We start from the raw sequence: 23,117 nt of genomic DNA, 5'->3' as shown, positions 1-23,117 counted from the left end.
TCCATAGGAACGCACATCTCAACCGGTCAGTTGGTGTGTGGAAGAGTGGACAAGTTGAATAAACTTTGGGGCAGAGATATCGCGGGAAATTCTGTCATTTTGTATGATTGACGATCAAACAAGTCGCCCTGGATTGATCTATGTCGCCATCGTGATATATTAATTGCCCGCAAGGAATATTTCGACACGCGTCGGAAACCCCGGAGAGCTACAACAAGGGAATCCCACGTCACCCAAGCACATATTCAGGCCGTGGTGGGTACATATGCAGGGGTAAACACATGTCAAACTCGGCTGCCGATAGAGATGTTTCGCCACAGCGGAATTAAGGAAGCCAATAGGAGGTCATAACTCACTGTGACGATGCAATTCATGTTTGTGAATATCGAAGGATTGGTTCTTGACTAACGTACATATGTAGGGCTGTGGCAAAAGTCCAAGCTTGACACTCAAAAGGTCACAGCCCAAAACTCGGTCTAATGTGACATTCAACTCTCTTACTCATTTCGTCTATTGTACGTTTGAGAGTAGCTACATCTGGAACCGTATCCTGATCCTATCACGAACCATCCCCCACATACCACGAGGCATATTGTGATCGGCACAAATCAAAGACTGCAAAAAACGCTCGAGCACAGACGCTGCGGCGTTTGCCCGCAGAGTGCTACCAGATGCAGCACCTGGCAGATGAGATCCATGCTTGATTGGGCTGCGTCCCAAACGGATGAGTCTACATTCAGCAGGGATCCGCAGGTCCCAGGAACGAATTGGCATCATCAACGATCGGCTGCAACTATAACGACGGCGGAGAAAAATTACTCAGAGATGGGTAATGGGGCGTTCCGACATTCAAAATTGCCCGTCAGGGTTGATCGACGTCCGGTGGATGGATGCAGCTTGAGTTTACACCGAGACTACGATGTTACAGTAGTGTAACTGCGATACAGTCGATCTCTGCCCCGGGGCTTAGGTCTCGGTTCTGTCTCATCTCACTACAATACCCCTCACTTCCCCAGGTCCCTGGTTAAGTAATGGTTCAAGAGGTGTATCTCGTTCGCCGTTGAAGCACGGCTTTGCACTCACAGACATGTATATCCGCTGGAACGATATCAGACCCAGAGCCATGGAGCCCAGAGACATGGAGAGCACACCCGGTGCATCGCGCTCTCTCGAAATTCAAGCAGTTCTCGTTACATTTTCTTTACTATCCGCCACGACTGTCGCTTTACGGACTTATATACGAACAAAAGTGCTTAGTTCATTTGGTTTGGACGATGGATTGATGGTAGTGGCACAAGTGCTCGCGATTGGCTCCGCTGTAGCTATTGGTCTTGGTAGGCAGTCTCCAAGTCTTGAACGGTTCAACGGCTAACTTGTTTCTAGAAAACAAATACGGACTGGGGTATCACACGTGGGAGCAACCCAAAAGCGCATATGTGCCCTATATGAAGGTATGTTATTGATCGCTGTGAAACAGGCAAGTTGCTAATAATGGTTGGTAGTCCTTCTACGCGTCTATTGTTATTTACAACATCGCAATGTGCCTTGTCAAGATCGGAATTTTGCTCCAATACCGTCGAGTTTTCTCCATCCAAATTATCCAACTCATCACGTTCTACGGAACGGCTTTGATGGTAGCTTGGACAATTGTCATCGCCTTTCTCAACATCCTCATTTGTGTTCCCGTCGCCAAGTTCTGGAACGCTGAACTACCTGGACGATGTCTTAACCCGCTTCTGATATGGTACATCATGGCAGGGTTCAATCTAGCGACAGATGTTACCATATTCTGCTTACCTCTACCGGTTATCAAGAGCCTCAACCTACCAAGAAAGCAAAAGATGATGCTCTCTGCTATCTTTAGTCTTGGATTCTTGTAAGTGATTCACAACAATATTTGTCAAGGCACATACTAACGGGACTAGTACATGCTTCATCTCGATCTACCGCATCCAAACACTCAGGACTGCCGCCTCTACAGAAGATCCCAACTGGGACAATGTCGATGCTGCCATCTGGTCTTTTCTCGAAATCACCATCGCAATTACAGCAGCCTGCCTACCGACACTACGACCCTTAGTCTCTCGACTCCTACCCCAGATGTTCTCTTCCACACTGGGCAGAAGTAACCGCGCTTCTAAATACACCCAACCACGCAACAGTCTCTACGTCGGAAACGTCCCTCGAACAAGAACAGACCGTCGCAGCAAGATGTTTGACGACACAAGCACTCTCGGCGACGACAGCGTCCCAATGCCTGTCCACGATAAGGCGTTACACTCTCCACACAACGCTAATTTCAGCGTGAGCATAAGGGCGGGCAGCGAAGGCCACAGCAGTGAGGACACTATTCCTATCTACGAGGGGGCAGGAATTTCGGCCAAGACTGTCATCACACAGCAAGTTGTGGAGGATGAGAGTTGGGACAGCAGTAGGCCAAGCTGCAGCAACAAATCTTTCTGATTGCACTCCGAGTTCCTTTGTTCACACTATACCCCTTTAATACATGCCTACACTAGGCTCATATAGTTTTAATAGTCATGTTACGAGTTATGGAATACCATTTTATTAAGTCATTGAAAGTTTATTGAGGCAGTGCAACGTACTTCAACAAAATGCTAGGTCTGGATGGGCTTTCGACCGTAGACTAGGTGCCTGCAAGATATCAAGTTAGGGTCTTGCTTCGAAGAATGGTTGGTAGACTTACATGTCGCCACTAGCAAGATGTTTCGGATTTCGAATGATAGCTCGCATCTTTGCCACGAGAACCTCGACCTCTTCACGGCTCCAGCCGAGGATCTGACCTATGGGATACAGCGCAAAGCCATCCAGACTGAGATCCATGTACAGCCCAACAAACTGCCCTTGCTTCTTGCGTTTAGCTTCCTTTGGCCATTCGCCTAGCGGGATAGTATGCACTTTGTGGACAATGTCTTCGAATCCTGCATCTCGAGCAGAGTCCTGCATGAGTCCATTGGTGATGTTGAAAGTACGTCCAATCTTGTCGCCAGCATCGTAGAATAGCTGAGCCCATTGCCTGAAGGTCCTGAAACAACTTTAGTTCTCTTTTAATGTGATTATGACGATAGAAAGCGGAATATCTTACTCGTTCTCGGCTACCGAAGCTGCATTGTCGCATTTGAGATGGATGTCAGGCTCGATATGCTGAAACCAGCCACCAGGCTTCAAAGCCTTGAACATTTGACGATACAATCTATGCCAATCGTCAAAAGCACCATGCATGTAGCGTATATGAATGAAGTCGAAAGAGTCGGGCTCAAAAGTCCAATCAAGCTGCGCATCGTCGATCTGGAACTTGAGATTCGGTGGGATCCAGGATGGTTGGGTAGGTGAGATGTCAACGCCGATGACTTCAGCAGAGGGGAATTTATCTGCCATGTCACTGAGGCGGAGTTAGTAGATGACTACCATAAATTCGAGTTACTGACATTGCCCAGATACCGGTACCTGTTCCAATGTCGAGTATCCGCTGGATGAAGTCAGCCAGGTTTCTTGTTGATCTGGAAGACTCTTGCCTGAGGGTTCTCTCCAATAGGCGGGACGTAGAGCTTGTCATCAAGCATCATGCTAAGCCATTCGTGTCTTAGGGCTTGTCAATTTACATCACATCAGAACTGAGTTTGTGATACTCACGCCACGTCAAAAGCCTCAACATGCTGGTCGTCATTTGGAGCCCTGTGAGAAAATCAGTATCGTCGCGTGAAACCACAATCGGTGTCTTCAATACCAGTAGTCAGTTGTATGAGAACTCTGATATGTCCTGCCTTGAATCTTGCGATACTCATAGATACTTGACGAGACAGACGCTACTGAGGAGTGAGTGCTTGATGCCCATATTGTTAGTTGTGTGAGTACCCAGGCTGGATGGCATCACTCTTTACCTCTCTGCATCAGCTATGGAACCACCATCTACGCCCGTAGCCTCTGGATCCTATAATAGTTAGCATCTGTATTTTCTGGTCACTTATAAGCTTCATACAATGGCGATACCCTGGCGGGTCTGCTCGTTGTCCGACATGGCTTTTGGAATGCGAGAAACTGAATGATGACTCCTCGAGATCCCGGCCACGACACAAAAGTAGTCAAATCCTTATTTTCCCAGCATCCTCCAAATAAGGTAAAAACCCCTCAGACAAGTAATCCTCAAGCTTGGCAGCTTATGCTACGTAATACTGGCTGATATGCTTCAACACTTCACCCGGAGCCAATAAAGCCTGGTCTGCGCACTTGTCATCATGAAAATTCTAGAGTGACGATAAAAACTGCTTCACAAGGACACTGAGCCTGTTAATCAAGATACCCTCTTCTAAAGAGTGAGCGGACCTGGCCAACACCTCAGCAATAAACGGGTCGGCTCACTCATTAGCCAAGAGAGATGTTACCAGTTAAAGCCGGCTATTGCCTAATATCCCCGAGAACCTTTTCTAGGGGTCGGAAGTTTCTGTAATTATCGGAGTGAGTTTTTTCCAAGGCTGATCAGATGCGCTTATCATCCTTGTTAGCATCGGAACAGGTCGATGCCGACAGTAGCGTGTAACAGAATAAGCTGCACGCTTTGCCGGGTGGCGCTGATCCGAGTGTTTGGTTCATTTATGATTGGTTGCTATTACCGATATTACGTTCTGTACATATCAGCCGCACCCTGTGCATGAAAACTAGCACGATAATATCGTCAATTCGTGTCTATTCTCTAGTCGTGGATTTATGAATCCAGCCTCTGTGGATGATCTAGCCTGTTGGGTCCCGGTTAGACTTTGAAGTAGCCTCTCCACAGACGTGCTAGCTTCCCTTCAGGATCCCACTCGTCAACAACCTTCTTCAGCCTCTGCTGATTCTCTTCGCTGTAGTGCTGCTGCACCTCCTGTTTACTGCCCGCGTAGTTCATGTAGACAAAGCCATTGTCCAAGCCATGATCCTCTGCCAAGCTCCCGACATTGCTGATAAACTCTTCCGAGCTGTCCTCCACTAGCTTGTCCAGGTTAGGGTCCTCCCAAGTCGTAGTGAGCTGTACAAGCATCAAGGGTCCCGCATCTGGATCGAGACCAAATGTGTTGCCGCCATTCTTCTGCATTGCTCGAAGAATGTTGACTGATAAAGGTTGGAAAACTAGAAATGGAACAACGCTGCTTCCTTTGGCGGCTTCAAAGAGCATAAGGTTGCGGGCTTCATAGAGAGGCAAAATATTTGTAAAGAATGAGGCAGACTTGGCAGATACCGCGACGTTCCACCAAGTCTGTCGCGAGCCGTAAGGAACATCGATGAGTTTGGAGTGTGTAGAAATGTTGGCCACAACTGTCTGATTCGAGATCGCTCCTGGAATATCCGTGAGAGGTGAAAAGACTGGTGGGATGCTTTCCGCCGGCGAAGGAATCGTAGAGTGGTAAAGACTTGTGAGCGCGATGTAGCCTCCGAAGAGAGGCTGATACGTCAGAACAAAGAAACTGTGCGCGTCCGAATCTTCTGGCAGACCGTTCACAGTCAGATTGTGGAAGAGAGGAATGACTGTCGTGTTCAAAGCGCCCGGGTGAATAAGTGACTTGGACCACAGATCGCCCTGTTCAAAAGCAGCCAGGTCAAAGCGTGTCACAATGCCAAAGTTTGATCCTCCACCGCCTCGTAGCGCCCAGTAAAGATCGGCGTTGGTGTCTGGTGATGCATTGACGATTTCACCGGAAGCGACGACTACTTCGTAGTTGCGCACGTTATCGCAAGCCCAGCCCTTGGAGCCTGAAAAGTACGAGATGCCACCGCCGAGGATGAGTCCGCCTACGCCAACATTAGCGACGCGGCCGCCCACGACAGCGAGCTTGAGCGGGTCGAGAGTCTCTGAGACGTTGATCCATCGGTTGCCGGGTCCAATAGAGACAGTCTTGCGGTCTTCAGAAACAGTGATGTTGTTGAGATACTGAAGATCGATGGTGACGCCATTGGCGATGTTGGATCCATTAGCGAAGGCAGTATGGCCGCCGCTCTTGACTGAGAATGGCGCGTCGAGGTAAGTGAGAATCTTCATCACCTTGGAGACATCCTTGGTGGTTTGAGGGTTGAAGAAGCAATCAGGATGGACTTCCGATTGGCGATGAGACCAGTAGTTGTTGGCCAGGGTGTAGGATGTCGTGTTGGGGTAAGCGACGTCGGAAGGAAATTCCTCTGCGAGAGCAGCGCACTACACGACGTTAGACATGGTATGAAATGGGGGAGAGTGAGTGTAGTACCGCATCATTAGAGAGATTGAGAGGATAGCTTGTGGCACTTGACAGTCCAGCGAGAGCCGGGAGGCAGATGAGCTGTGAGACCCTCATCTTGAACACAAAGAAATGCAAGAGACAAAGTGATGAAAAGAGAGAATGACGATGGTGATGGTGAGGTGAGGAGAAGAAAAGGCGGAGGGCGTTATAAATGAGGCGCTAGAGGTCAAGACTAGCAGTGGCAGCGAGTGGCAGACGAAGCAAGAAAAGCGGAAGCTAATATTATCGGCACTTTCGACCAGTCATCATAAAGATTTAGTCTAGACTAGATGACTGCTGATCACTGACAGGTACAAACCAATCGGCCATATCGTTCCCGGGTCCAGTCACTGTTGTTTAGGTTCATAAGCGGTCATCACATCGCCATTATTCCTTTTCAGGTGAACAAGACGACTTAGTGAGTGGGCTTCAACTAGTGAATCTGACAAGCCTTGATTGCCCCTGTAGAGTTGATCTTACATATTTGAGGAGCCAATCGCATGTCTGCATTTGGATGCGAAAAAACGGCGTAGAACGAGCGAGGCCTAAAGAGGAATAAGGGCAAGATATGTTCCACTACGTATCTGTTCCTTGAACATCTTGGCATCAAACACTGTTATCTTTACTGTCAATAGGGAAATTCCCGGATTATTTATTCTTCAATCTTGGCGTGAGACACTCTCGGGACTTGGCGATTTAACAATATTGAGTTCACTGGCATGTTCAGAGATGACCAATATAACCGAGACAAATGAATGGTGTTTCCAGCACAACTTAAGGAATAGTTTATCTAATGAAAGAAACCAAACTAACATCCCAGGGTCAAATCTACGCGTCAGAGCTCTCAGGCTTCCTCGCATAAATAGAGCAACTAAAAAGATCAGCACATGCCATCACTTTACCACCAAAGCAGACTTACATCGGGTTATACGCGTGAATATGAGGATTATTCAAATCCTTCCTCACATCCACCAAAAACATTTCCACCTCATCCCTCGACCAACCATGAGCCCTCGAAAACGGTGCCATAGTCAATGACTCAATAGCATCCATTGAATTTGCATTGTTCCACGTGCCCAGCTCTTTATACTTTTTATCCTTTGGCCAAGGATTGACGGGCCATTTGAATCGCGTGTCCACGATATCAACGAACCCAACTTTTTCCATCATGGCTTTGATACCGTCAAACTCAATCGCTGCACCGCCAAGTTTGACAAAGGCTTCGCTGAGTAGTGTGAACCATTTTGTGAGCGCGTGGGTCTTTTTGAGAGTGCCATCGTCTGAGAGGATGCTGCCGCTGACTTCTTGGATCTCGATGTAGCCGCCTGGGGCAAGGGCTCTGCTATATGTTAGAGGGGTGCAGTGTGGAGGCTTTGTATGAAGAGTTACTTGTAGATTTTGCGGATGTATTCTTCCCAGTCTTTGATACTAAAAGTCATCATTCTACTGTGGATGTAATCGAATGACTCGGCATAGGTCCATTCATCATCAATATCATCAATAATGAACCGGACATTTGGCGGGACGCTACAAGTCTGTCAGTCAGTCTCCTCAGCCAGACATCGACGGGACTTACAAGGCTGGCTGGATTGGTGACAAATCAATGCCAACGACCTAGAACTTCAGTATATACTTCCACGCAAACGATGTGTCGCACTCACCTCCGCTTCTGGATGCTCATCCGCAAAGTCAATCGCCCAGATTCCTGTCCCGGTACCAAGATCAAGGACGCGTTTGACCTTTGAGTCGGGCTTGATCGATGGTGCTAGGCCGAGTTTGTCGCCAAAAGTGAGTAGAAAGAGGTGGTGTTGAAGGTCTGTCCTAAATTAGTGGATGGTCTCGTACTGTCAGGTGTTTTGCGTGTTTGTACCAAGTCGCTCGTTCTCGACCTCATCGTTGGGAAGGTGATATTCTATGACGGATATTTAGTACCTCAATATCTTGGTAAAATGGTACATGTAACGTACTGCCTTCCTTATATCGATGGTATGTTCTACCGTTCTCTTCTCGGTAGCTCAAGATGGAACTAGAAATGCTTTGCGTTGACGATGCGGCATCCTGTCACAAGTCAGTCCTTCACCCCTTCGACATGGCCAGTTTATATCGCGCACACTTCCTCGCGTGGAATCACCATCATCTACAATCTTCAAAGTACTTAGAAGCAGCTCATAAAATAAACAACAACACAAACCTGTTCATCAGGGCGCACAACGGGATCTGCTTCAACGACAGCCATAATGCTGGATACTTTGGACAAAAAGGGTCGTGTAGGAATCAAGAAACATGATCAACTGCAAACAGCAGATCATTATCTTTAATATGGTCACAGCATGAAACGTGTTTTCTTAGCGAACCAACGAGATAGTCCCAAGAGGCTGTTCATCCGTTGAGAGAACCAACATGCATATCAACATCCCGGAATAGGCCAGTGATCCGATGTTGGTGTGGGGTACAACATCAACAGTCGCGGATAATATTGAGTACGGTAACATGCATCTGATACGAAGCCTGAGCTCATATATTTATCTGTAAAGATGTGGCACTAATTGGAAGACGAGGTCCTTCAACAATCCTCTTAACTCGAAGTAGTGACTACCTTAACTTATTCGAGGCCAAACCCCGCTGTCTGTTCGATTGTCCGAGGGCTTAGTTAGCCATGGAACTTTTACCCAGACATTGACGGACCGAGTTCCGAGCAAGGATCGTGACGGGGAAGAATGCCGGACCCTCCAGTTGCTACTCTGACACCTTGGCGCATATCACGTCACGCGATAAATCGTCACTTATCACAATACATACAGAGGCTCAAGCAAGTAGAATCATGAGTTATGTCCAAAAAAGATAAATTGCATTTACTCCGCTTCCAATATCAATACTTGCTAAATGCGACAACCTATCGTCTGGCTCCCAAATCAATACTTCTCCTTCTAATCTTCTCCACAGGTCCAAATACACTGTTGATCAACTCCTTCTTATTAATCTTGCCCATGGCATTTCTCGGCAACGTCTCAACAATCTCCAAATCCTGGGGTATCTTGTACGCTGTGATCCTTGGCTTCAGAGCAGCTCGTAATTGTGGCAACGTCATCTTCTCATCGCCCTTCTGTGACAGGACTACCACGGCAGCAACCTTCTGACCCCATGATTCAGAGGGAAGTCCAACGACAGCACACTCATCAATTTGGTCTAGGGACAGAATCTCTCGCTCAACTTCGAGGGCTGACACCTTCTCGCCACCTGTCTTGATAATGTCGGCGCTTCGGCGGCCTTGGATGAAGTATGCTGGTCCTTGAGCCCAAGAACCAGACTCACCCTTACCAGAGCCCGGTACACTTCGGCGGATGGCGATGTCGCCAGTCTTGAACCATCCATCTTCAGTGAATTCCTTGGCTGTGGCTTCAGGGTTGCGCCAGTAACCGGTGAAGATGGTAGGTCCACGCAGCTGAATCTCTCCGATACGTTCCTTTCCGGTAGCAGAGTCGATCTCGTCTCCTGGTTGAACGACAGTTTGGACACCAGTTTCATCATCAGTCTCCATCAGACGCGCCTCAACGGAAGGAAGAGGCCAGCCAACAGAACCGTCCACACGGTCGACGTCGGCGAGACCACACGACAAGGCCATTCCGACCTCTGTCATTCCATAACGCTCGAGAAGAATATTGCCTTCAGAAAGTTGAATCCATCCATCGCGGATTGGCTTTGGTAGGGCAGCTGATCCAGAAAAGTTGAGTCGTAGGTTTCGAGGGGAAATGGCTTCCTTGCCGGCCTTTTGCATCTCTGGTGACAAAGAGTCATATGACTTTAGCATACGGGCCCAGATAGTTGGCACCGCGGTGAAGAATGAAATGGGGACCTGTGCCTTTTCGCCTGCTGCTGTCTGAAAAGGCGCCGTCAATCGTTTCCAGACCTTGTCGACGACGAACGGAAACATGAACTCAACGCTGCTTCCAGCCAGAAGTGGTGTAAGAAGAGCATTGACTGTGCCGTGGATGTGGTGAAGAGGCAAGACATGCAAAAGTCGATCACTAGGTGAGTATCGCCACGCTTCCAAAAGACTAGATGCTTGCGCAGTGAGATTGGCTTGTGTGAGTACCACACCCTTGGGCCTGGCGGTTGTTCCGGAAGTAAAGAGCATCATTCCACCTTGCTGAGAATTCGAAAGTTCTCCAAGCTCAATCTCCTTCTCCTCGGCAGTAGCGTGACCGGTTCCATCGAGCTGGTAGAATAGTGGTGGGCTGGCCAGGTCCTGGCTGATGACTTCCTCTGCTTTGGAGGCGTATTTGGAGGATGAGATGAGAACAAGAGCTTGGCTGTTTTCAAGGATATATCGCAGCTCAGGTGCGGGGAAAGCTGGTGCCAATGGTAGAGCAATGGCATTAGAGGCAAGAATAGCCAAGAGTGTGACTATAATTCCGTCAATGTTGGTCCATGATGGCACATCAAAGATTGTACATACCGACATATTCATAACCACTTTCCACCATGAAAGCAATTCTTTCACCAGAGACATCCGTTCTGCCGGTCTTGCTCAACAGCTGGTCTTTAGCGTGGGCGATGCTCTTGAGTAGAGTACCATAAGAGAAGGTAGCTCCAGAATCATTCTCCAAAACTGCAAGCGAAGCTGGCTCATGTTTCTGGATAGCCTCAAGGAATGATGAGCGCTGAAGCGTGGTCGCGCTGTCGGGAGATGATAGAAAGGGCATCTTGGCGTATGCTTCAGCTCATTCGAAGCTTCTCTTGAAATTTCAGAATTCACGGTTCTTAATAGATTGATAATATATATATAAACAAATCATGCATGCATGGGACTGATGAAGAGATTGCAGACGCGTATCTTATGAGGCTGATAGAGATGACTCGGCATCAGATTTGCGTGCCGAGCATGGGGACAAGGGGCAAATTGCGGGGACACCGGGAAGACGGGGACGACGGGGAGTTAGGACTAATGGAAACAAGTGTAATCAGTTTGTAGAATTGTTGGGGAGTTAGGCTCAACAAACCCGTGTCTCATTGACACATATCTTGATGACTCTATGCTGGTTGATGGATTCATTGTCGTGTTGCTGCTGTCTCTCTGTCTTTGCCGAGGATAATCTGAATCCGAATATCTTATCTTATCTTTTGTTTATCGCCCCGTACAGCCCGATTGGGTGACATTCATTCATATAGACGAAATTAATGAGTTAGTTGGTGCCGTTTTAAGCCGGGCTGCTGGTCTATTATTTTTGCATGCCTTTAACACCCACTCTTGGGCAAAGATATTTCATTTTCTCATTTTCTAGCATCTAGATAGTCTAGGTCGAGTATGGATCTGTCTGTTAGTAGTTGACTTTTACCCTTGACAGATTCCAGGCTTTTGGCCAGGGCTGGACTCAACACACAGAGCCATATTCTCATTCCCTTGTCTTTCGCCTTGCAAATAACAACCATCAAGTTGAAGCTTGATCCCGCGGGTACTAAACTGTGGTCCGCTTGTAAAAATGAACCCGCAGACTACCTGGACTATGTTGAGGCTTTTCAGCCCGCTTTTGGAGATCCACATGACTACGACCCCGGGGAACATATCGGTAAAGTGATCGACATAGATCAGGTCTGGTCTAGAAGAACATGGCAGATGGATTCGATGTTTCGTGTCAACTACCATCGTTCTGTAATCACATGCGACTTACTGGGGGCTCAAGGAGGTAAACGCCTGGCAACAACAATGCTAATCGATGTATCAATTGATTAGCACGACCTTATGTATCTGTCGTGGTGATAATGTTCCAATAAGGTAAAATATTTCACCCTGCTCTGGTCAAGGGTAACCATCTCCATGCCCCCTCATCACATCCATGTTATCTTTCTCTTTCATAATTGTGTTCTTCAGCTCGTCATGTATGGCCCCGACGGGAGGAATGGATGGAGGTTCCTCGCTGTTAAGGGTGTGGATGGAAGGGAGGGATGTAGGTTTCTCACTGGGAAGGATTTCGAAGGGGAAGGTTTTGGGGCTCGGCTGCGCTTCATGACGCTCCAGGACCCGTTGCAAGATGAAGGCTCTGAACTTCTTTTGGAATTCGGGCTCATCCGGGCTAGGATATGGGTTCTCATCGGTTCGAGACATGATGTTGATAGTGTGTGTGGATTGGTTGACGAATGTGATTAATGCGGATTGTGATGAGGTTGGCGATGATGGAGATGAGAGGGAACAAGAGGAAGAGAGACAGAGGAAGAAGAAGAAGACATGATAGAATGGATACAAGTGCTTGAGTGCCCCTGCTTGGCTTGGAAAACGTGAGGAAACAGTGGCAGGCTTCTCTTCAATAATCTACAAAGCTCTTTCCCTGAATATAGTATGGCAACTCTGGCTCAGTAGGTACGTAGGTAGGTGGTGGGTATATTGAAAGAGTCCAACTCGGCTGCACCCGTATTTTACTTTGGAATACGGTCTTAGGATTTAGTGACTCACATTATTTTCGACTCTTGCTTTATGTTTATTGGTGTACGTGACGTCTTGATACGACCATAAAGTTGCCAAAGTTTGCTTCTGAGTTTAGATAAGGCTACAGCCAGACACGACATCATTCATTACTGGTCAAGATAAGTTTTATCATATTTGGTGGTTGGTACGGTACAAATTTAAACAAAACATTGCCTTCGGTTGCCTCACGCAAGAATCACATGAAGCAAGGCATAAACATTACCTTACTGTTTTATCACATGAATATCTTCTTCCTGTCTTTTTTCTTCCTCTCAATTCTTTCTCCACACAACAACACTGTTTCACGCACACACGCACAAAATGTCATCAGCAACCTTCCACCCTTTCTCTCGTCTGCCTCCTGAGATTAGGCTTCTCATTTGGGAGCAATGCCCTACCGACCGGAGCGAGCACCACGATGTAACAGAGCACAGGTCTAAGGACTATGGACTACTGGAAACATGGTTTTATCCTGGACAAGATAAAAAGCGCGCGTTCCGGATCAATAGAAGGTTTTGGCATGCATGCAACGAATCAAGGCGTGTCATGAAGAAACATAACAAACAACAAGGGCTTCTTGCTAAGAAGAGACGCAAGTCTGGACGATTGTGGGACCCTGCGATCTGCGCTGGACCCTGCTCAATTCCCGGATGCTCAGGATACTCAGGACCAGGACGTCGTGGGCGATATAACCCGCGGTGCAGGACTTTTTACCCAGGACACATGACACAGTTGCGTATAGGGTAGCTGTGGCTGCTGTGGCTGAATGGACAAGAGAGAAGAGGCCCACTGATAAACACGGGTCACTTCTCTAGAGTATCCGTGTATTGACGCTAAAAAATAGATCGACCCGACAACAAAGCTTCAATTCAATATCGACACATGATGCCGCCAACAGTGAGCCCGCCTTGTAGGGATCCCTTATCGAAATGACTCCTGATGACTTCTCCAATCTCATTTCAAAACTATCTCATAATCCTGACAAGAGGCTGGCTACTCTCCGCCGCGTTCGCGATATCGCCTTGAGTCAGCAAAACAACGACCAACAACAAATTCGAAGCGTAGCTCAATGGAACCGCTTCCACAACTTCTTTGATGCTGCAAGCGAACTTTACCGTGAAAAGGTCACGTCTCTCGTCACATCCGGTTGCGCCGAGACGGAGGATGACCAAGCATGGGCAAGGTTCCTCTGTCTCGCCGCCGGTACAACCTCTCTAAATGTCCTCTCCGATTCACATTGGCGTCGCGAAGTTATCCATGAAACAGACGCGTGGCTACGTGACAATCCTGACGCCACAACTCACAGACACAACGCGGCGCTTGAAACTCTCTCTATTCTCAAGTATGCGACCCTCCCGAGCCCTGAGGAGGCCATCTTTTGTTCCGCTAGAAGGGCCAAGACGCTGGTTGACGCCGGCACCGTCTTGGTGCTGAGAGATCAACAAAAGTTTGCTTGGGGTGGTCAGCCTATCGAGGGATTCTTCAAGAACCATGTGGCGTATTGGCCAGAGGACGACAAGAAGATCCGCGTCACCATCCTGGACCTACCAGCGGACGGGCCTCTGACACGTCGCAAAACCGTTCAACAGGTGACGGAAAAGATACTACACGGCTCTCCTGCAAATCAACGCTGGAATATTCTAGATCTCAAAAACACCGCCGACGTCCCTCATCCGGAATTCCTGGGCACACCAAACTGCGCGCTCCTCCATTGCTTTCCTCTCGATATTGACAGGAAGGGTAACAGGCTGGTACGCACACAGACTATGAAATTTATATTATTAAGTGAAGGCGGGAACCACACTCCTATGCATGTCGATAGCCACGGTCTGGCAACATTCATAACTGTACAACAAGGCGAAATCGGTTTTGGCTGGATTGCTCACGAAACGCCTCAAGATCGGCTCGATATTCACAAGGAACAAATTCCCGATTCTCTTAAACGAAAAGCTCGCTATTTGGTCCTACGACCAGGACAAACAGTTTATATGCCCTCTGGTACGATACATTTCATCTTTCGCCGAGAAAATATCCCTACCATGGCAACGGGTGGACATGTTCTCACGTGGAAGAGCATTCCGAAATGGCTATCGATCATGAAGATGCAAGAACTAAGTCAGGAAGCCGTTGATGACGATGTCACAACGGACTCCGCTCGGGCTTATATTGACATTTTGAATAAAATTGTGCGGCAAGATAGGGATATCCCGGACAGTGAGAGGAGAGTGATCCGGTCAATAATCAATGTAAGTTGAACCAGTGATTATTTGTTGCAGCACTAATGATCATAGAATTGGGATAATATTACAGAAGAAGACCTTTTGAATGATCAACAGAGTTGACATGCCAAGGCGGGACAAGAAGCGGCATTCAAGATATATATACGTATTCACGGTGCAATGTCATTTACAGGGCGTCTGGAAGGTGATAAAATTTTCTATTGGGCTTCAATTTGTTAGCGAGGCATTCCTTTCAGTTAAAAAGAGATGTTTGTTACAGTCTTACTCCGGAAGTTCGAAGATAATTTAGGCATCTAATGTTTATTGCAATATACTGATGACCTGACTTGACTAAAAAAAATTGAGCGATTAATCACAGAGATCTTTGTGAATAAATGTCCACTGCAGACAGTGGTTTGTTCTTTGATCGGGTACACACTATAAGATTTGACACAAAGACAGGAAGTTCCAGGTACCTTTGACTTCTTTCATTGTACTGCAAATCCACGTCTTTATTCCAAGCCAACATGTCAATGTTAATGAACACTTGTAGCTTGTGTTAGAACAAGGCGTGGAATGAACATGTAGGGCGTGATGTATATAACTCTACTTGTCACGCTCAACATTTAAGTTTTATTCTTCAAGTCAAACAAACCACCACCTGACAACAGACACAAAATCCGCAAAAATGGCATCCAACCCCCTGCGACCCGGACCACCACGTGGATCCTCACCTGCCGAATGGACTGAAGCAGAAAAGGCAGAGATGGTAGAGTATTACAAGTTCTGCATCGAGCAACGAGACAACTGCATCACGAGGTTGGAAGAACTCTATCAGGAGCAGAAGGAGATAAAAAAACAGGCTGGAGACAAAGATGAATCCGATGGTGAGTACCAAGAAATCCAGATTCAGTTGCGTGAAAATGCACGCATCGCTGCTGATCAGGTTGATCTGATGGGTGGGTATCTCGAAATTTTGCACATCATCGAGAAGGAGGTGGAAGGAAGTGGTCTTTCTCTTAACTAGTCAATACATTGTATTCAAACTCAGCTGAGTTTGTATTAAACAAGTTTCTATTGTGCAAGAACAAGGTTGCGTTTATGTCCTACTCTGTGACTCAATGCAGGGCAGCCAAAGGTATAATTCTCTTGAAGTTGTACCAATAACCAAAAGTATTAAAAAACTATCGGCCCTTTTAGTTTGTACTTCGTGACGTGTATGCCATAGACGAAACATATGCAGCTCATGTTGCTGTCTCGACTTAAAGTTAGTCTCAACATGTTTGATGTTTATAATGATTAGATTCTTGACGGCACATATAAGAGAGCTGGATCCGTATTGCATCTTTCTCTCCTGTCACTTACTCTGAGTCTTCGCTGAGAAGACAACACTCCCCAACTACATCAGACAAAACACAATCTCTAAGCAAGGTATACAGGCTTACAAAATAAACTTTCCCGTCTCGAAAAGCAACTTACTCTCTAAACAGACAACTCTGCATGAACGAACACCAAGAAACCCCGCCGCAGCCTGCGATGGCCGAGCAGGGTCAACAACAACCCGCCGGATACATACCCGCCACCGACTTTATGATCGCGGGAATAAGAGAGACCTGTGGAGAGGTACTCTTGCTGGCTCAACAGAATTTGCATTGGCTCCAAATCACAATCAATGAGGCCACGATGAGCATGGGGATTGTCGACGGTGTGACAGCGCAGAGGTTTCATTACCAGATCAATGTCATGAAGGAGGAATATCGCAAATGCCTTGCTTTGGAAGGGAATCTCAGGGCTATGATTGTTCGCCTGAATAATCTGATGCAAAGGCCACGCCCGTCACAATAGCGACTACACCTTCTGTACGTTCTAGATGGGAAATTGTACGAACTCCGCCGTCCAGTAGCGGAATTGCCATGACTCGACTTGTCATGGAGCAAGCGAAGCGATACACATATCCGAAGCGCATCTCCGATCTTATTCCTAGTGTTCGTAGTAGGCAGGCTCGCATGCAGTCAATCTAAGGGACTGGACCTGCGGCTAGGAGAAAGAGCTACCTAATGGTCAACGACCACCCAGCTAAAAGCCTGCCAGCCAAGACTTTATAGGCGTTCAAAATACGTAATTTGTTTTTTTCAATCTGAAGCGTCTCTTCTCAAATGGGTTCTCACATATCACCACTATGTGCAACTTTATCGTATCTCATAAATTCCATATGTGTACTCACAGATCGCTTATATACCATGGAGCTAACACTCTTCACCTTTACGTATGCTAGACTTTGAAGACTTCCTCAACTTTCTCTCATCTGTATAGACACTCTTTGACGCTGTGATGTTCGTTTCAGTCCCGTATGTGAGCATACTATTTGGTACCGCTGGTCTACTTCCATAGGGTGCATCTTCCGAAGTCATAACGATGGTCCTACCCGAATCATCGGTAACCACACCGTGCAGACTGTGTGTGCTTTCTCCATATTTGAGAGACGGAATCAAGCTCTTGACTTTGTTGAGAAGAGGTTTGTAAGTCGGGAGGCAAGAACATGCGATACCCGAGACAAGTTCTGCCATGGACCATGATGCTGCGGTGACGTTCCACCACGTGATGTCTGGTTCTGGTGTGAGCCATTGCAGCCGAAGGATGGAAATCGCAATAGTACTGTGACATGTTAGCTAGACGTACACAACCAGAGTGACAAAACCTACAAGATACCCAATCCAAAAATGCCAGAAAGCCAAAACTTCTGAGACAGGGGTAATTTCAATCTCCAGACGATGGGAAGAGGCAGCACTATAAGAGCAAAGTCCATGACAATATGAACTATCGCGTTGATATACCACATCAACGTCTGGTGTTCGAAACACTTTCCTTTTATCCTCGGGTCCCAAAAAGCTTGGAGTGGGATGCAGGACAGAGAGATGGCCACTACTTGCATGGGACTCCATATCGAGATGAATATCATAGTGCCGATATATACCCAGCGCATACGTGAAACGTTCATGATGCGGAGGTACTGTAATAGAAATGCCATTTTGCAAAAGTATAAGGATAGCGTGTAGAATAGGACGGAAAGCCAAAAGCACTGGGAATAGTTAGAACCGCATGGAACGTCAGAGGGAATATCTTACCCTTCCGTACAGGGCTACTTGATCAATAGATAATGTCCAGTCGTGCCGTCCGAGACCGTATCTCGTCACTGAAGGTGTTAACCTGTGTCGTCTGTTCTGATGTTGCAAACTTACTGGCAGCGACCGATATACCGCAAGCTATCAAAAAGGCCTGCGAATCGAATGTTAGCTTCATGCGTATTGCAAACGTACTCCGCGACACTGACCAAAGCAAGTACGGAGGCTATATCATCGCGTCCAGTTGACTTGATAAGGTTTCTGCACCAAAGTCGTACAGCAACGAAGGCAGACCCTAGAACCATCAACAACACCGAAACCCCCAGCATCATATCCGATTTGGTCTCATGAGACCTTTCAGCTTGCTCGGCGGTAATATTCATCGTGTATACTGTATCCGTACAGCTGTCGAGGTGAAGGAGAGATGCAGGAGGATGTTTCTCAATGCTTGAAAACTATTCTAACAAATGATGTTGTTCACACCAAGATGCTGATGGTGTGCAGCAGCAGTCATCAACGTCAGATATCGAAACCTTATAATCAGTAGCTGATAAATCGGAAATTATGACTCTTTCGGTCGATTTTAGAGGCACTATTGGCTGGGATCTTCCGCTGGGGTACAAACAAGGTTTGATAGCTCAAAGTGTCCCGCCTCAAAAACGTTGGGCGAGTGTCGCTGCAGATAGGGGATTTTCAAGATAGGATATTTCCGGCAAAGAAAAGAAAAGGTCAATGTTCAAAGATTATCTTGACAGGGCTGCAGTTGTTTATAGCACTTATCTGACTTCGTTCTTACTTGACTTCGTTGCAGAAGCATCGCTGTTCTCAATCCGGATACGGCGTCGGGAATATGACAGCTGGAATGCAGCACTAACTGGATGCAGTTTAGAAACGAACTTGGCTGAACAGTAGTGGCATTCGTAAGAGGCCACACTGTAATCGGGATCCATGCATCCGAAGACCACATCGGGCAATTTGCTTCTGTGAAGCTCAAAGTCTGTGGCGCTATCACTCGACGGGAATTCAGGTTCGTCGCAAACGGAACACGGCGTCACAAGAAACGGGCAGTTTCCCACAACCATGGTAACTTGACAACCTTTACGTATTTATAGAGTTGTCTGTTCCTGGAATTAGATGTGGCCCGGCTGGTAGAAGATAAGCGACGAAGCTTTGTTCTCCCTACAGGGCGTGCCACACATTGTTCACGACTTCTGCCACGCTGACACTATAATTTCCATATCCGGACATAAGGGAATAAGAAATGTCTGCATCTTGCATCCAGGCTCTTGGAACGGCCGTTGAGATCGTCGCTATGCTTGGTCCGACATCAAACCCTGAATTGATACTAATCTTCGAACGCCAAGATTCCAAGTACAATGAAACTGGCCGGTTTGGGAACAAGGTGCGATATATCAAATTCTGCGGTGGTCTTCCTTGCCTTCAAAGCTATCAAATCATAACTGGTATTAAACTGGTCAGTATCAGGTCGACCGCTTAGGCTTTCGCCATTCAACCTCAACCTTATCCTCATGCCCTTCTTCACATGTTGGCTTCGACCATTTTCGCTGCACGTCCAAGGTACATTTCGTCCACATTCTTGGCCCCCGAATTGCCCAATCCCCTTCCCATATCTTTGGACCATCAGTGGGTGCCTCCCAATCGCCCTGCCTAAACTCGACGTTTTGAATCTTGTCGCCAGTCTTGAACAGATTAAGAATGTTGAACATGTCGAGTGAGGCCTCCTGCGTCAATGGAAGCTTTGCTGGTAACAACTTCCAATAATCAAAGTTTGACGACTCGTCATACATATCAAGGTAGATGGTCAGGTTGGTCAATCTAGGTAGACTCTCGGCGACAGCTTTGAGATGCTTCCATGGCCACACGCCATGTACCCGACCCAAGTTAATAGTCAAGTTCGTCAATCCCGGGGCCCATTGTCCTAAACTCCGTAACTGCTCCTCTGAAAAGGAAGACGCTTTTGGCTCTGTATTTGTCCATTCCAGATCCGTGAGCGAAGATCCATGATGCTTCAAAACAGTCTCGAGAACTTCATTTCGGACAGGGCCACTCTCGGTCCAAGTAAGACTCTCCAGCCCTGGACGTACTGCTGTTATGAAGTCCAGTGCTGGCGGTAGTAACGGTTCCAGCCAGTCGTTTTCAGGGGACGGATATTCCTTATCTTCGTATTGATCGTTACTCAACGTCTCGTATCTGGGATTTACCCATTGGCCTTCGACCTTTAGTGTCTTCAGTCTTGTAAGTGCTCGTGGTAGATCGTGGTAGACTCCTTTGCCTAACGGCACGTTCATATACTCGGAGATTGTCAAGCTATGTATCTGGGAAAAGTCCATAGCTTCGAGCCAGCGCTGAATATTCTCCATAGATCGTCTCTCAGCTGGCGTATGCCTTTGAGAGTACCACTCTTTAGAATATCCCTCATACTTCCAGAGATCACTGTGGAGCGGCCATGGCAAGAGGCCCAGGTGTGTCATGAAACCTTGGAGACATTCCCATTGCCATCTGGCTTTATAAAACATTTCCACTACCCATGTGACGACAGGGTTAGTCGAAGAAGACACCGGCCATATACCATCATTAGGCCATACAGCATTGCCGAAGGTAGGGTGAGTTCCTTGGGGCCTTATGTCCGACCACTCATCATGATCGAATTCGTAGCCTGTGAGTGACAGAATCTGTGGCCTTGAAATATATCGTTCACTGCCGTCGAGTTTGAAAGGCAGTCGGTGCCGGCGGCTACCGAATCTGCAGCTCATATGCAACTCGGAGATATTGGGACACGTCTTCAAAGCTTCATGAACGCCTTCAAATGTTCCAAATTCGGATTTTGTTCTGTAGTTGGGTATAATGGCGTGAATTGACGTTGGACAAGGATCATCGGGTGTCCATTGCTTCGGTTCTTCACCAGCAGTCACCAGTAGTGAAAAAAGACCGACGGCAATCAGAAGTAACTTGATTATTCCGCGAAACGCATTTTGCCGCCTCATCTTGGGCGACGGTGGTGAATGTCGGTCAGAACATTGTTTATGTGGTGGAACAATGCAATGATATAAAAGCCGACGTGGGGAAAACAATATGACAAGCGAGACCAATGACACGTTGTCTCTTATCGTGCTGACTCACAAATTCACGGCTGCCTGAAACAAAAGATTAAGCATCTACAGGGTACAGGGTCTGATGACTCCAGTGGTGAATGTGTTTTGTATTTGTACGAGATATCTCAACACAATGATTTGTTTTTCTCAGATCTGCCAATACAGCCTGTAACTTAAATACCTCCACCGTTATTTCTTCAATTTATCAAATTTGACCAAGCAAGTAGATTCCTATTGTTTGTTAGCACATCCTCTCAGATGGCGCTCAGAGACATACCTTGACCTTGGGGAATCTCTCATCGTAGAAAGTCTCAACTCGTGCTGTGATCGCAGGGCTTGTGTCCTCAAAGCCAGGTGCAATCGTAGTCCTATACTCTCTATACAAAGCAGCGCCCAGAACAGTCATCTCAGCCATAGCAAGGCTATTCGCGTCAGTCAGCACTCACAAATACTCACTTAGCATAAGACGGGGTTCGAGTTTGACTTACTGCATGCCAATGCACATCCTTCCACCAGATGAAAAGCCCCAGAACCACCGGTTCAATTCACTCGCCTTCTCACCAAGCCATCTTTCAGGATTGAAGACCAATGGGTTCTCAAATACTTCTTCATTGCGATGCATGATCCAGGGTGACATTCCGACGACTGTATTCTTGGGGATAACATATCCATCAATAGTGACATCATCACCTGTAGATCGAGGCTCTGTGCTCGGCAGCGGCGCATACAGTCGTAGTGTCTCCTTGATGACAGCTTGGAGATAAACACATCGGTCGGCGACTTCTGCTTTCGGAATGCCCTGCTTATTGAGTGAGTCATCTGATATGGCTTGGACTTCCTCGCGGAGCTTTTCTTGAAATTTCTCGTTTCCAGGCAGGGATAAAGACCATACGAGGAACATGAGTGTGTCACTTGTCGTGTCAATTCCGGCGAGGAAGTGGTCAGCGCATTCAGATGCCATCTGCAAGTCACGCATTCCATCTGGTCGTTGAGTCTCGTGATACTGCCAGAGACGTTCGAGAATAGACACGTGTTCATCTGATATCGTTAACATGTCGACCTTTTGTTAGGATAGGACAACGTACCCTCAGTGAACTTGACCTCCTGCGAATCTGCCTCAGCGCGGAACTGCTTGAAAGCAGAAAGCGCATATGCGCGAATACCAGTATATGTCGTAGGTTGCTGCATCGGCAGAATGGGTTTGACCAGCGCGCCCATGAAACTCGATTGTCGGTAAAGCCATTGAGTGAAGCCCTTCACGTGCACAATACACCAGCTCAATCGTCGTCGGCTGGGGTGGAGGATATCCGAGATGAGGTCGCGATGAATCTTGGATCCCCTCACAGCAGCTGTAGCACCGTACTTTCCATACACGAAAGCCGTGATGTTGTCCAAACTGTAGTAATGAAGAGTACTAAAGATCTCACTGACACCTTCTGGCTCCGAATCAATGAGATTTAAGTATCGCCAGGCCTGCCTCTCAATCATTCTAGCAGTCGCCGGTTTAAGCACCGCCGTCTTGGAGTAAGCATGGCTCAAAAGCTTCTTCCTGTCGCCATGATCTTTTGGTGAATGAAAAGTAAACAGGTTCTGTTCGCCGTAGACGTCAAACATGCGGTAGAAGCTCGTGCGCCCAAACCGACTTCCGGGACCATAGATTGTGCGCAGAGCAGAGAGGCTGTTGAAAGAGATCTCATTGGGACCAATGCGTACAACGGGACCGTATTTCTTGTGTAACGCGTTGATGGTACGGGTTCGAGTTCCTTTCCAGTCTTCGTATGCCAAACGCCATCTTGTCGCGGCGAAGAGTTTAGGACCCGGTACTTGACGGAGGGGAGAGAGGAAGGGGTCGAGAAGATATTTTACGAGGAGGGCTACTGCCACAACAGCAGCTGCCAATGGAAGGATGGCCATGGTAAGTTTGAATGACCTTATGATATCAATTGAATCAACAC

At 47.3% G+C, this 23,117-nt stretch overlaps 13 protein-coding genes across 13 annotated transcripts; 4 read left to right on the top strand and 9 right to left on the bottom strand.

Annotated features, from left to right (window-relative positions):
* Window positions 1-1,087: 1,087 nt before the first annotated feature.
* Window positions 1,088-2,463, top strand: FGSG_07663 (uncharacterized protein; the record flags this gene model as incomplete). The annotated part of the gene is made up of 4 exons (XM_011329152.1): window positions 1,088-1,334; window positions 1,384-1,451; window positions 1,503-1,876; window positions 1,926-2,463. 4 exons carry the CDS (start codon window positions 1,088-1,090, stop codon window positions 2,461-2,463), a joined length of 1,227 nt encoding a protein of 408 aa, XP_011327454.1.
* A 155-nt stretch (window positions 2,464-2,618) lies between these two features.
* Window positions 2,619-4,039, bottom strand: FGSG_07662 (uncharacterized protein; the record flags this gene model as incomplete). The annotated part of the gene is made up of 6 exons (XM_011329151.1): window positions 2,619-2,655; window positions 2,708-3,046; window positions 3,107-3,403; window positions 3,655-3,696; window positions 3,903-3,952; window positions 4,001-4,039. 6 exons carry the CDS (start codon window positions 4,037-4,039, stop codon window positions 2,619-2,621), a joined length of 804 nt encoding a protein of 267 aa, XP_011327453.1.
* Window positions 4,040-4,768: 729 nt separating this feature from the next.
* FGSG_07661 (uncharacterized protein) lies at window positions 4,769-6,323 on the bottom strand (the record flags this gene model as incomplete). The annotated part of the gene is made up of 2 exons (XM_011329150.1): window positions 4,769-6,187; window positions 6,237-6,323. The coding sequence occupies 2 exons, from the start codon at window positions 6,321-6,323 to the stop codon at window positions 4,769-4,771; spliced, it is 1,506 nt and encodes a 501-aa protein (XP_011327452.1).
* Window positions 6,324-7,076: 753 nt separating this feature from the next.
* On the bottom strand, window positions 7,077-8,484 carry FGSG_07660 (uncharacterized protein; the record flags this gene model as incomplete). Its single annotated transcript, XM_011329149.1, has 9 exons — window positions 7,077-7,119; window positions 7,168-7,587; window positions 7,638-7,775; window positions 7,825-7,862; window positions 7,910-8,064; window positions 8,119-8,160; window positions 8,216-8,306; window positions 8,362-8,385; window positions 8,440-8,484. The coding sequence occupies 9 exons, from the start codon at window positions 8,482-8,484 to the stop codon at window positions 7,077-7,079; spliced, it is 996 nt and encodes a 331-aa protein (XP_011327451.1).
* A 657-nt stretch (window positions 8,485-9,141) lies between these two features.
* On the bottom strand, window positions 9,142-10,951 carry FGSG_07659 (uncharacterized protein; the record flags this gene model as incomplete). Its single annotated transcript, XM_011329148.1, has 2 exons — window positions 9,142-10,652; window positions 10,705-10,951. 2 exons carry the CDS (start codon window positions 10,949-10,951, stop codon window positions 9,142-9,144), a joined length of 1,758 nt encoding a protein of 585 aa, XP_011327450.1.
* Window positions 10,952-11,580: 629 nt separating this feature from the next.
* FGSG_07658 (uncharacterized protein) lies at window positions 11,581-12,351 on the bottom strand (the record flags this gene model as incomplete). Its single annotated transcript, XM_011329147.1, has 3 exons — window positions 11,581-11,845; window positions 11,918-11,940; window positions 12,079-12,351. 3 exons carry the CDS (start codon window positions 12,349-12,351, stop codon window positions 11,581-11,583), a joined length of 561 nt encoding a protein of 186 aa, XP_011327449.1.
* A 678-nt stretch (window positions 12,352-13,029) lies between these two features.
* FGSG_13179 (uncharacterized protein) lies at window positions 13,030-13,455 on the top strand (the record flags this gene model as incomplete). The annotated part of the gene is made up of 1 exon (XM_011329146.1): window positions 13,030-13,455. The coding sequence occupies one exon, from the start codon at window positions 13,030-13,032 to the stop codon at window positions 13,453-13,455; it is 426 nt and encodes a 141-aa protein (XP_011327448.1).
* A 182-nt stretch (window positions 13,456-13,637) lies between these two features.
* FGSG_07657 (uncharacterized protein) lies at window positions 13,638-15,050 on the top strand (the record flags this gene model as incomplete). The annotated part of the gene is made up of 2 exons (XM_011329145.1): window positions 13,638-14,954; window positions 15,000-15,050. 2 exons carry the CDS (start codon window positions 13,638-13,640, stop codon window positions 15,048-15,050), a joined length of 1,368 nt encoding a protein of 455 aa, XP_011327447.1.
* A 565-nt stretch (window positions 15,051-15,615) lies between these two features.
* FGSG_07656 (uncharacterized protein) lies at window positions 15,616-15,954 on the top strand (the record flags this gene model as incomplete). The annotated part of the gene is made up of 1 exon (XM_011329144.1): window positions 15,616-15,954. One exon carries the CDS (start codon window positions 15,616-15,618, stop codon window positions 15,952-15,954), a length of 339 nt encoding a protein of 112 aa, XP_011327446.1.
* Window positions 15,955-17,173: 1,219 nt separating this feature from the next.
* On the bottom strand, window positions 17,174-18,432 carry FGSG_07655 (uncharacterized protein; the record flags this gene model as incomplete). The annotated part of the gene is made up of 4 exons (XM_011329143.1): window positions 17,174-17,582; window positions 17,630-17,937; window positions 18,053-18,143; window positions 18,245-18,432. The coding sequence occupies 4 exons, from the start codon at window positions 18,430-18,432 to the stop codon at window positions 17,174-17,176; spliced, it is 996 nt and encodes a 331-aa protein (XP_011327445.1).
* Window positions 18,433-18,825: 393 nt separating this feature from the next.
* On the bottom strand, window positions 18,826-19,131 carry FGSG_13178 (uncharacterized protein; the record flags this gene model as incomplete). Its single annotated transcript, XM_011329142.1, has 1 exon — window positions 18,826-19,131. One exon carries the CDS (start codon window positions 19,129-19,131, stop codon window positions 18,826-18,828), a length of 306 nt encoding a protein of 101 aa, XP_011327444.1.
* Window positions 19,132-19,530: 399 nt separating this feature from the next.
* Window positions 19,531-20,358, bottom strand: FGSG_13177 (uncharacterized protein; the record flags this gene model as incomplete). The annotated part of the gene is made up of 1 exon (XM_011329141.1): window positions 19,531-20,358. The coding sequence occupies one exon, from the start codon at window positions 20,356-20,358 to the stop codon at window positions 19,531-19,533; it is 828 nt and encodes a 275-aa protein (XP_011327443.1).
* A 993-nt stretch (window positions 20,359-21,351) lies between these two features.
* Window positions 21,352-23,076, bottom strand: FGSG_13176 (uncharacterized protein; the record flags this gene model as incomplete). Its single annotated transcript, XM_011329140.1, has 4 exons — window positions 21,352-21,393; window positions 21,440-21,584; window positions 21,651-22,200; window positions 22,248-23,076. The coding sequence occupies 4 exons, from the start codon at window positions 23,074-23,076 to the stop codon at window positions 21,352-21,354; spliced, it is 1,566 nt and encodes a 521-aa protein (XP_011327442.1).
* Window positions 23,077-23,117: the final 41 nt, after the last annotated feature.

This window comes from Fusarium graminearum, chromosome 4 (assembly GCF_000240135.3).
Source record: "Fusarium graminearum PH-1 chromosome 4, whole genome shotgun sequence".
NCBI classification, from domain to species: Eukaryota; Fungi; Ascomycota; class Sordariomycetes; order Hypocreales; family Nectriaceae; genus Fusarium; species Fusarium graminearum.
This window is presented reverse-complemented; position numbering and strand designations above follow the sequence as displayed.